At 50.9% G+C, this 12,737-nt stretch overlaps 1 protein-coding gene across 1 annotated transcript; it reads left to right on the forward strand.

Moving 5' to 3' along the window:
• The first annotated feature begins 88 nt into the window (after positions 1–88).
• On the forward strand, positions 89–12,737 carry LOC144602664 (suppressor APC domain-containing protein 2-like). Its single transcript, XM_078415798.1, has 5 exons — positions 89–217; positions 6,054–6,203; positions 7,248–7,349; positions 9,099–9,224; positions 12,145–12,737. Exons 1-5 carry the CDS (start codon positions 140–142, stop codon positions 12,235–12,237), a joined length of 549 nt encoding a protein of 182 aa, XP_078271924.1. The 5' UTR covers positions 89–139; the 3' UTR covers positions 12,238–12,737.

The following is a 12,737-nucleotide window of genomic DNA, read 5'->3' on the forward strand; positions in this document are numbered from 1 at the left end:
AGAGAGGGAGAGAGGGGAGAGGGAGAGAGAGGAGGGAGGGGAGAGAGAGAGAGAGAGAGAGTGAGGGAGGGGAGAGGGAGAGGGAGAGGGGGAGGGAGAGGGGGAGAGAGTTCTCCTCGGGGTGTGAAGCAGCCGGGCCATGCCTGTATCACCTGCCTACACGATCATCATTATCCCTCTGCACAGCAGAGAGGAAGCCAGGAATTTCTACCTGTGGGTGAGTTACTGTTGCTGTTGTTGTGTTGTGTGGTTGTGTTGTGTGGTTGTGTTGGGTGTGTTGTGTTGTGTGGTTGTGTTGGGTGTGTTGTGTTGTGTGGGTGTGTTGTTGTGTGGGTGTGTTGTGTTGTGGGTGTGTTGTGTTGTGGGTGTGTTGTGTTGTGTTGTGTTGTTGTGGGTGTGTTGTGTTGTTGTGTTGTTGTGGGTGTGTTGTGTTGTGTGGCTGTGTTGTGTTGTGTGGTTATGTTGTGTGGATGTGTTGTTGTGTGTTGTGGTGTTGTGTGTTGTGTTGTGTGGTTGTGTTGTTGTGTGTTGTGTTGTGTGGTTGTGTTGTGTTGTTGTGTTGTGTGGTTGTGTTGTGTTGTGTGGTTGTGTGGTTGTGTTGTTGTGTTGTGTTGTTGTGTTGTGTTGTTGTGTTGTGTTGTGTGGTTGTGTTGTTGTGTTGTGTGGTTGTGTTGTGTGGTTGTGTTGTTGTGTTGTGTGGTTGTGTTGTGTGGTTGTGGGTGTGTTGTTGTGTTGTGTGGTTGTGTTGTGTTGTGTGGTTGTGTTGTGCGGTTGTGTTGTTGTGTTGTGCGGTTGCGTTGTTGTGTTGTGTGGTTGTTGTTGTGTGGTTGTGTTGTTGTGTTGTTGTGGTTGTGTTGTGTTGTTGTGTGGTTGTTGTTGTGTTGTGTGGTTGTGTTGTTGTGTTGTTGTGGTTGTGTTGTGTTGTGTGGTTGTGTGTTGTGTGGTTGTGTTGTGTGGTTGTTGTTGTGTTGTGTGGTTATGTTGTGTGGATGTGTTGTTGTGTGTTGTGGTGTTGTGTGGTGTTGTGTTGTGTTGTTGTGTGGTTGTGTTGTTGTGTGGTTGTGTTGTGTGGTTGTGTTGTGGGTGTGTTGTTGTGTGGTTGTGTTGTGGGTGTGTTGTTGTGTGGTTGTGTTGTGGGTGTGTTGTTGTGTGGTTGTGTTGTGGGTGTGTTGTTGTGTGGTTGTGTTGTGGGTGTGTTGTTGTGTTGTTGTGTTGTGTTGTGTGGTGGTGTTGTGCGGTTGTGTTGTTGTGTTGTTGTGGGTGTGTTGTGTTGTGTTGTTGTGTTGTGTTGTGTGGTTGTGTTGTGGTTTTGTGTTGTTGTGTTGTGTTGTGTTGTGTGGTTATGTTGTGTGGTTGTTGTTGTGTGGTGTGTTGTTGTGTTGTGTGGTTGTTGTTGTGTTGTGTGGTTGTGTTGTTGTGTTGTGTGGTTGTGTTGTGTTGTTGTGTGGTTGTGTTGTGTTGTGTTGTGTGGTTGTTGTTGTGTGGTTGTTGTTGTGTTGTGTGGTTGTGTTGTGTTGTGTGGTTGTGTTGTTGTGTTTGTGTGGTTGTGTTGTGTTTGTGTTGTTGTGTTGTTGTCTCGACCCGAAGCATCACCCGTCCCTTCTCTCCAGGGATGCTGCCTGACCCGCTGAGTTACTCCAGCATTTTGTGTCTACAATATTACCCTGTTTCCGTACACTGTGGACGGCTCGATTGTAATCACGTGTTGTCTTTCCGCTGACTGGTTAGCATGGAGGCAACATGGAGGTACACGTGGCACTATGCTAAACTGAACTAAATGTGTAGGAAGGAACTGCAGTTACTCCGAAGGTGGACACAAAATGCTGGAGTAACCCAGCGGGTCAGGCAGCATCTGAAGAAGGGTCTCGACCCAAAACATCACCCATTCCTTCTCTCCAGAGATGCTGCTTGTCCCATTGAGATACTCCAGCTTTTCGTGTCCCTATACTAAACCAAAGTTAGTGTCGAGAATGAATAGGGCAGTTATGGGTTTCATAAGGTCATAAGTGATAGGAGCAGAATTAGGCCATTCGGCCCATCGAGTCTACTCCGCCGTTCAATCATGGATGATCCATCTCTCCCTCCTAACCCCATTCTCCTGCCTCCCCCCCCCACATCCCCTGACACCCGCACTAATCCAGAATTATTTTGGTCTCCTAATTTGAGGAAGGACGTCCTTGCTATTGAGGCAGTGCGGCGTAGGTTCACCAGGTTAATCCCCGGGATGGCGGGACTGTCATACGAGGAGAGATTGGAAAGTCTGGGCTTGTCTTCACTGGAGTATAGAAGGATCTACAGTTGTACCGGGCCCTGGTGAGACCGCACCTGGAATACTGTGTGCAGTTTTGGTCTCCAAATTTGAGGAAGGATGTTCTTGCTATTGAGGCAGTTCACCAGGTTAATCCCCGGGATGGCGGGACTGTCATACGAGGAGAGATTGGAAAGTCTGGGCTTGTCTTCACTGGAGTTTAGAAGGATGAGAGGGGGATCTTGTAGAGACGTATAAAATTATAAAAGGACTGGACAAGCTCGATGCAGGAAAAATGTTCCCAATGTTGGGCGAGTCCAGAACCAGGGGCCACACACACAGTCTAAGAATAAAGGTGAGGCCATTTAAAACTGAGGTGAGAAGAAACTTTTTCACCCAGAGAATTTGTTGTGAATTTGTGGAATTCTCTGCCACAGAGGGCAGTGGAGGCCAACTCACTGGATGAATTTAAAAGAGAGTTGGATAGAGCCCTGGGGGCTAGCGGAATCAAGGGATATGGGCAGAAGGCAGGCACGGGTTACTGATTGTGGATGATCAGCCGTGATCACAATGAATGGCGGTGCTGGCTCAAAGGGCCGAATGGCCTCCTCCTGCACCTATTTTCTATGTTTCTTTGTTTCTATGAATGGGGCAGGTGTGGTTTTCCGGGAGGTCGTAAAGGATAGTAGAATTAGGCCATTCGGCCCATCGAGTCTACTCCACCATTCAATCGCGGCTGATCTCTCTCTCCCTCCTAACCCCATTCTGCTGCCTTCCCCCCATAACCCCTGACACCCGCACTGATCCAGAATTATTATTCTTTGATTGGGTGATCGCAGGGGTGTGTCAAAATGGAGCAGGGGGCACAATTTTTGTGAATGACCTCATGCTACGTGAGTGAATTAGTCGCTAATACTCCCCTTCAAGGTTCATTACACCCGGTCTGTGCGTGCAATCTCCCCATTCACTGCGTTGAATGAAGATTCCCAACACCAGGCATTGTTGCTAAGACCAGCTATCTATCTATCCATCCATCCATCCGTCCATCCGTCTCGACCCGAAACGTCACCCATTCCTCTCTCTCCCGAGATGCTGCCTGACCTGCTGAGTTACTCCAGTATTTTGTGAATAAAAACCTTCGATTTGTACCAGCATCTGCAGTTATCTATCTATCTATCTATCTATCTATCTATCTATCTATCTATCTATCTATCTATCTATCTATCTATCTATCTATCTATCTATCTATCTATCTATCTATCTAATCTATCTATCATTTCCGTCACCTACAACAGGACCCCACCACTGGCCATATCTTCCCATCCCCTCCCCTCTCTGCGTTCCGCAGAGACCGTTCCCTCCGCAACTCCCTGGTCCACTCGTCCCTTCCTACCCAAACCACCCTAACCCCGGGCACTTTCCCTTGCAACCGCACGAGATGCAACACCTGTCCCTTTACCTCCCCCCTCAACTCCATCAAAGGACCCAAACATTCTTTCCAGGTGAGACAGAGGTTCACCTGCACCTCCTCCAACCTCATCTATTGCATCCGCTGCTCTAGATGTCAACTCATCTATATCGGCGAAACCAAGCGCAGGCTCGGCGATCGCTTCGCTGAACACCTGCGCTCGGTCCGCATTAACGCCACTGATCTCCCGGTGGCCCAGCACTTCAACTCCCCCTCCCATTCCCAGTCTGACCTCTCTGTCATGGGCCTCCTCCAGTGCCATAGTGAGGCCCGCCGGAAATTGGAGGAGCAGCACCTCATATTTCGCCTGGGCAGTTTGCGGCCCGGTGGTATGAACGTTGACTTCTCCAACTTCAGATAGCTCCTCTGTCCCTCCCTTCCCCTCCTCCTTCCCAGATCTCCCTCTATCTTCCTGTCTCCACCTATATCCTTCCTTTGTCCCACCCCCGACATCAGTCTGAAGAAGGGTCTCGACCCGAAACGTCACCCATTCCTTCTCTCCCGAGATGCTGCCTGACCTGCTGAGTTACTCCAGCATTTTGTGAATAAATCTATCTATCTATCTATCTATCTATCTATCTATCTGTCTGTCTGTCTGTCTGTCTGTCTATCTATCTGTCTGTCTGTCTATCTATCTGTCTGTCTGTCTGTCTGTCTGTCTATCTATCTGTCTGTCTGTCTATCTGTCTGTCTGTCTGTCTGTCTGTCTGTCTGTCTGTCTGTCTGTCTGTCTGTCTGTCTGTCTGTCTGTCTATCTGTCTGTCTGTCTGTCTGTCTGTCTGTCTGTCTGTCTATCTGTCTGTTTGTTTGTTTGTTTGTTTGTTTGTTTGTTCCTGAACTACAGCCAAAACGGTACACGATAGCGCGACAGTTTTAGTCCCACCTTGCTCACCGTCGTCCCCTTGGTGCTAATGGAGGAAGTTTTATTGAAATCGGTGTTATATTCTTAAAGTTATTCACGTTTCAAAGTTTAAATCTATCTCCCAGGGAGGGAGGGAGGGGGAGGAGGATAAGAGGGGTTGAGGGAGAGGGAGGGGGATGGAGGGGAGGGGGATGGATGAAGGGGGAGGGGGAGAGGAGGGGGGAGTGGGAGGGAGCATGGAGGGGAAGGGGGGAAGGATAAGGGGGGCTGAGGGAGATGGAGTGGGGGGGGTGGAGTGGGGGGGATGGAGCGGGGAGGGGAGAGGGGGACGGGAAAGGGGAGAGGGGGTGGGGGGGAGGGGTTGCCAGAGGAGGTAGTTGAGGCTGGGACTATCCCAACGTTTAAGAAACAGTTAGACAGGCACATGGATAGGACGGGTTTGGAGGGATATGGACCAAGCGCAGGCAGGTGGGACTAGTGTAGCTGGGACATGTTGGCCGGTGTGGGCGAGTTGGGCCGAAGGGCCTGTTTCCACGATGTATCACTCTGTGCATACATGGGTGGCACGGTGGCGCAGCGGTAGAGTTGCTGCCTCACAGCGCCAGAGACCCAGGTTCGATCCCGACTACGGGTGCTGTCTGTCCGGAGTTTGTACGTTCTCCCCGTGACCTGCGTGGGTTTTCTCCGAGATCTTCGGTTTCCCTTCCACACTCCAAAGACGTACGGGTTTGTAGGTTAATTGGCTTGGTGTATAATTGTAAACTTGTCCCCAGTGGGTGTAGGATAGCGTTAGTGTGCGGGGATGGCTGGGCGGCGCGGACCCGGTGGGCTGAAGGGCCTGTTTCCGCGCTGTAACTCTAAACTAAACGAAACCAAAGATTAAAACCGGAGATAGAAACATAGAAAATAGGTGCAGGAGGAGGCCATTCAGCCCTTCGAGCCTGCACCGCCATTCATTGTGATCACGGCTGATCGTCCACAATCAGTAACCCGTGCCTGCCTTCTACCCCTTGATTCCACCAGCCCCTAGAGCTCCATCTAACTCTCTCTTAAATCCATCCAGTGATTTGGCCTCCACTGCCCTCTGCGGCAGAGAATCCCACCAATTCACAACAAATTCTCTGGGTGGAAAAGTTTCTTCTCACCTCAATGGACACAAAAAAGTTGGAGTAACTCAGCGGGATCTCTGGAGAGAAGGAATGGGCGACGTTTCGTGGTCGAGACCCTTCTTCAGGCTGAGAGTCGGGGGATAAATGGAAACGAGAGATGTACACGGTGATGCGGAGAGATAAAGAACGATGAATGAAAGAAGTGCAAAAAAGTAACGATGATAAACGTTGTTGGGTGTTTGCTGGGTGAGAACGAGAAGCTGGTGTGACTTGGGGGAGGGAGGGAGGGAGGGAGGGAGAGAGAGAGGGAGAGAGAGGGGAGATGGCATTTGGCGTGTGGGTCGGATTAACGGGCCTGTCTTGCAGCTCAGGCAGATGAAAGAGCTGGAACAGCAACGTGACGCGTTGTGGCACGGGTTGGACGCGGTGGATCGGGCCCGGCGCTGGTACCACCGCGAGCTCCACGCGCTGCATGACCGGCAACAACGCGGAGGCTGTGGTAGACGGTTAGACAACGTGAGTGTACCCCCCCCTCTCCCCGCTGCACGCCCCTCCAGGGTCACAGAGCGACACGGCGTGGAAACAGGCCCTTCGGCCCAACTCGCCCACGCCGGCCAACAATGTCCCAGCTACACTAGTCCCACCTGCCCGCGCTTGGCCCATATCCCTCCAAACCTGTCCTGTCCATGTGCCTGTCCGACTGTTTCTCAAACGATGGGATAGTCCCAGCCTCAACTACCTCCTCCGGCAGCTCGTTCCACACACCCACCGCCCTCTGTGTGGAAAAGTTACCCCTCAGGTTACTATTAAATCTTTCCCCCTTCACCTTGAACCCATGTCCTCTGGTCTTCAGTAAACACAGACTAAGACACACACAAAGAAAATTTCTCTGACACACACACACTCACACTCACGTACTCTCTGACACGTCCACACACACACACTCGGACACGCACACACACACTCGGACAAACACACACACTCGGACAAACACACACACACTCAGACACGCACACACACTCAGACACACACACACTCGGACACACACACACACTCAGACACACACACACACAGACTCAGACAGACACACACACACACACTCAGACACACATACACACTCACACACACACTCACACACACAAAGACACACACATGAACACACACACACACTCGGACACACACTACGACACACATAGACTCAGACACACAAACACACACACACTCAGACACACACATACACACTCGGACACACACACACTCAGACACACTCAGACACACAAACATTAAAGTTCATCCCACTTACCGTAAGACCATGCCAACTACTAGTTGCTTCTTCCATCTTGGGGGGGGAAGGTTCTGACTGTCTACCCTCTCTATGCCTCTCATAATTTGACACGCCTCTATCGCGACGCCCTGCAACCTCCGGCGTTCCGGAGAGATTCCAGGATTTGGGATATTCGGGAGCGGAGGGCAAGCTGGGGAAGGTCAAGTGGACCTGAACATTGATGGCGACTTTTGATGCTGACGTTTGGAACGTTTTCTTTCCTCCACTTTGCTCAGGACCACACTTCCGATTCCAGTCCGAACCATGTCAATCTGCTTCTGGATAAGATCCAAAGGGTTAACCTTTCCCTCGGCAACTTCATATCCTGTGCAGAACAGGTTAGTTCTTCCTGCATTGATTGCTTTGCAACATTAAAAACCGGCTGGTCAGGCAGCATCTCCGGAGAGAAGGAATGGGTGACGTTTCGGGTCTCGAACCGAAACGTCACCCATTCCTTCCCTCCAGAGATGCTGCCTGACCCGCTGAGTTACTCCAGCACTCTGTGAAACGTCACCTATCCACGTTCTCCAGAGATGCTGCCTGACCCGCTGAGTCGCTCCAGCACTCTGTGTCCACCTTCGAAGGGCCCATTTCCGCGCTGTATGGCTAATCTATATAGGAAAACTCTCGTTTGTTTGTTTGTTTGTTTGTTTGTTCCTGACCTACAGCCAAAACGGTGCACGATAGCGCGACAATTTTCGGCCCACCTTACTCACCGTCATCCCTTTGGTGCGAATGGAAGAAGTTTCATTGAGATCGGTGTCATATTTTTAAAGTTATTCACATTTTAAAGATTAAATCTATCTCCTAGGGAGGGGAGGGCGGGAGGAGGGAGGGAGGGGCGGTGGAGGGAGAGGGATGGAGGATAAGGGGGGTTGAGGGGGATGGAGTGGGGGGGGAGGGGAAGGGGGAGATAGACAAATTCTTGATTAGAACAGGTGTTGAGAGTTGTGGGGAGAAGGCAGGAGAATGGGGTTAGGAAGCAGAGAACAACCATGATTGAAGCAGAGATCAACCATGAGTGGAATCGATGGGCCGAATGGCCTAATTCTACTCCTGTAACTTGTAAACCTGTGTGCTATCACCGAATGACACGTTATCATTGTACAAGCTGTGGAAACAAACAAGACAATGTCCTTTGACAGACACAAAAAGCTGGAGTAACTCAGCGGGACAGGCAGCATCTCTGGAGAGGAAAGAAAACTGCAGATGCTGGTTTAAATCGCACGTAGACACAAAATGCTGGAGTAACTCAGCGGGAAAATTTGCCCACACCAGCCAACATGTCCGAGCTATACTAGTGTTCAGTCTGAAGAAGGGTCTCAATAGACAATAGGTGCAGGAGGAGGCCATTCGGCCCTTCGAGCCAGCACTGCCATTCAATGTGATCATGGCTGATCATTCTCAATCAGTGCCCCGTTCCTGCCTTCTCCCCATACCCCCTGACTCCGCTATCCTTAAGAGCTCTATCTAGCTCTCTCTTGAATGCATTCAGAGAATTGGCCTCCACTGCCTTCTGAGGCAGAGAATTCCACAGATTCACAACTCTCTGACTGGGAAAGTTTTTCCTCATCTCAGTTCTAATTGGCCCACCCCTTATTCTTAAACTGTGGCTCCTTGTTCTGGACTCCCCCAACATTGGGAACATGTTTCCTGCCTCTAACGTGTCCAACCCCTTAATAATCTTATACGTTTCGATAAGATCTCTCATCCTTCTAAATTCCAGTGTCTCGACCCGAAACGTCGCCCGTTCCTTCTCTCCAGAGATGCTGCCTGTCCCGCTGAGTTACTCCAGCATTTTGTGTCTATCATCTCTGGAGAGATGGAACGGGCGACGTTTCGGGTCCAGACCCTTCTTCAGACTGAGAGTCGGGGGAGAGGGAGATGATCCCTCAGTCTGAAGAAGGGTCTCGACCCGAAACGTCGCCCGTTCCTTCTCCCCAGAGACGCTGCCTGACCCGTTGGGTTACTCCAGCACTTTTGTGTCCTTCTCTCGGGTTGGAACCTTCCAGCGCATGCGGTTCCTTTCCTGGACGCCGTCGATGGGTTTGGCGTCTCGCGGCGTGACCGGTGACTTTGTGTCGCAGGCGTTGCCGCCCCACGACTGGGCCGCCGTTTCCCGCCAGACGCGGCGGTGGAGGCGGGAGGACGAGACGGAAAAACAACAGCGAGCCGTGGCCGCACTGAAACGGCAAAACCACCTGCTGAGCAAGGTAGGGGCTGCCCCTGCAACTAACTCTGCCGGCTATCCCCACTCCCAAATACATAGAAACATAGAAAATAGGTGCAGGAGTAGGCCATTCGGCCCTTCGAGTCTGCAGCGCCATTCAATATGATCATGGCTGATCATCCAGCTCAGTATCCCGTACCTGCCTTCTCTCCATACCCCCTGATCCCTTTAGCCACAAGGGCCGCATCTAACTCCCTCTTAAATATAGCCAATGAACTGGCCTCAACTACCTTCTGTGGCAGAGAATTCCACAGATTCACCACTCTCTGTGTGGAAAAAAAACTTTCTCATCTCGGTCCTAAAAGACTTCCCCCCTTATCCTTAAACTGTGACCCCTTGTTCTGGACTTCCCCAACATCGGGAACAATCTTCCTGCATCTAGCCTGTCCAACCCCTTAAGAATTTTGTAAGTTTCTATAAGATCCCCCCTCAATCTTCTAAATTCCAGCGAGTACAAGCCGAGTCTATCCAGTCTTGTTTCATTTGAAAGTCCTGCCATCCCAGGAATCAATCTGGTGAACCTTCTCTGTACTCCCTCTATGGCAAGAATGTCTTTCCTCAGATTAGGAGACCAAAACTGTACGCAATACTCCAGGTGTGGTCTCACCAATGCCCTGTACAACTGCAGCAGAACCTCCCTGCTCCTATACTCAAATCCCCTCGCTATGAATGCCAACATACCATTCGGGATCACTAGGGTCTCTTCTACATCCCGCAGCTCCGCTCTTGCTCCCCCTCCCCCCACTCGCAACAAGGACAGAATCCCCCTCATTCTCACATTCCACTCCACCAGCCAGCGGATCCAACAAATCATCCGCCAACATTTCCGTCACCTACAATGGGACCCCACCACTGGCCACATCTTCCCATCCCCTCGCCTCTCTGCGTTCCGCAGAGACCGTTCCCTCCATAATTCCCTGGTCCACTCGCCCCTTCCCACCCCAACCCCGGGCACTTTCCCCTGCAACCGCACGAGATGCAACACCTGTCCCTTTACCTCCCCCCTCAACTCCATCCGAGGACCCAAACAGTCTTTCCAGGTGAGACAGAGGTTCACCTGCACCTCCTCCAACCTCATCTATTGCATCCGCTGCTCTAGATGCCAACTTCTTTACATCGGCGAGACCAAACGCAGGTTCGGCGATCGCTTCGCTGAACACCTGCGCTCGGTCCGCCTTAACCAACCTGATCTCCTGGTGGCTGAGCACTTCAACTCCCCCTCCCACTCCCAGTCCGACCTTTCTGTCAAGGGCCCCCTCCAGTGCCATAGTGAGGCCCACCGGAAATTGGAGGAACAGCACCTCATATTTCGCCTGGGCAGCTTGCAGCCCAGCGGTACGAACATTGACTTCTCCAACTTTAGATAGTTCCTCTGTCCCTCCCTTCCCCTCCCCCTTCCCAGATCTCCCTCTATCTTCCTGTCTCCACCTATATCCTCCTTTTATCCCACCCCCCTGACATCAGTCTGAAGAAGGGTCTCGACCCGAAACGTCACCCATTCCTTCTCTCCTGAGATGCTGCCCGACCTGCTGAGTTACTCCAGCATTTTGTGAATAAATAACTTCGATTTGTACCAGCATCTGCAGTTATTTTCTTACAATACATCTCTCCCTCCTAACCCCATTCTCCCGCCTTCTTCACGGACTGGAAGACTAGTGGGTGAACTGGGAAGGGGGAGCGGATGGAGAGGGGAACCAGGGACTACCTGAAGTGGGTTCAGTCTGAAGAAGGGTCTCGACCCGAAACATCACCCATTCCTTCTCTCCCGAGATGCTGCCTGACCCGCTGAGTTACTCCAGCACTCAGTGAAACGTCACCCATCCATGTTCTCCACAGATGCTGCCTGACCCGCTGAGTTACTCCGGCACTCTGTGAAACGTCACCCATCCATGTTCTCCACAGATGCTGCCTGACCCGCTGAGTTACTCCAGCACTTTTGTCTTTCGCTCAAGATTCCAGCATCTGCTGTGCGTGTGTGTGCGTGCGTGTCTCCCTTTAGTTTAGTCTGGAGATGCAGCGCGGAAACAGGCCCTTCGGCCCACCGAGTCCGCGCCGACCAGCGATCGCCGCGCACACTAACATATGCCGATTATCTGCCATTCACCCAGAGAGTTGTGAATCTGTGGAATTCTCTGCCACAGAGGGCAGTGGAGGCCAATTCACTGGTTGGATTCAAGAGAGAGTTGGATGATCACATGGTATGCCAGCTGCTCAGAAAAGGACAGGAAGGCCCTTCAGAGGGTCATCACGACGGCCCAGAAGATCATCGGCTGCTCACTGCCCTCCCTGGAGCACCTGTTCAGCCTACGCTGCCTCAGTAGAGCAGGCAAAATAATAAAAGATCCATCCCACCCGGCCACCGTCTGTTTGTTCATCTGCCCTCTGGTCGACGTTTCAGGTCGATCAAATCCCGAACAAACAGACTTAAGAACAGTTTTTTTACCCCAGGGCCATACGAGAACTGAACACTACCTTCTGCACTAGGCAACACTGTTAAAACGTTTGTACTTAATATAATTGTATTTATTTGTTTTGCATTTATTGCATATATGTTTTTACGCACCGTCAGGATTGGCTATTTTTTAATTTTGTTGTACTCGTTGCAATGACAATAAATGAATATTATTATTATTATTATGTAGCTCTTCAGGCTAACGGAATCTAGGGATACGGGGAGAAGGCAGGAACGGGGTACTGATTGTGGACGATCAGCCATGATCACGTTGAATGGCGGTGCTGGCTCGAAGGGCTGAACGGCCTCCTCCTGCACCTATTTTCTATGTCTATGTTATCTACCTCGGTACACTCGACAATAAACTAAATGGGACTGATGTTGCTGACGATGTTGACTCCCGGGAACTTGAAGCTTCTGAACGGCTCTGACTTGTGTCTCTGTTCTACAGGAGGCTTCGAGGAAGAGTCAGTGGATTTCACAGCTGGAGAAGGAGAGAAGATTGCTGCTACAACAGTTGCTGGATATTCATCTCCAGGGATAGACACAAAATTCTGGGCATCTCATAAACCTACGGAGGGGGGTGGGGGAGGAGAGGGGCAGTTGCTGGAACTCGGGTCTGGAAATTATAAAATTATATCGTGTCAAATTATAAAAGGACTGGACAAGCTTGATGCAGGAAAAATGTTCCCAATGGTGGGGTAGTCCAGAACCAGGGACACACACACACACACACACACAGTCTGAGAATAAAGTGGAGGCCATTTAAAACTGAGGTGAGAAGAAACTTTTTTCCACCCAAAGAATTTGTCGTGAATTTGTGGAATTCTCTGCCACAGAGGGCAGTGGAGGCCAAATCACTGGATGGATTTGGGAGAGAGGTATATAGAGCTCTAGGGGCCAGCGGAATCAAGGGATATGGGGAGAAGGCAGGCACGGGTTACTGATTGTGGACGATCAGCCGCGATCACAATGAATGGCGGTGCTGGCTCGAAGGGCCGAATGGCCTCCTCCTGCACCTGTTTTCAATCTCATAAATCTACG

Source organism: Rhinoraja longicauda, chromosome 19 (genome assembly GCF_053455715.1).
Source record: "Rhinoraja longicauda isolate Sanriku21f chromosome 19, sRhiLon1.1, whole genome shotgun sequence".
Lineage (NCBI taxonomy): Eukaryota > Metazoa > Chordata > Chondrichthyes > Rajiformes > Arhynchobatidae > Rhinoraja > Rhinoraja longicauda.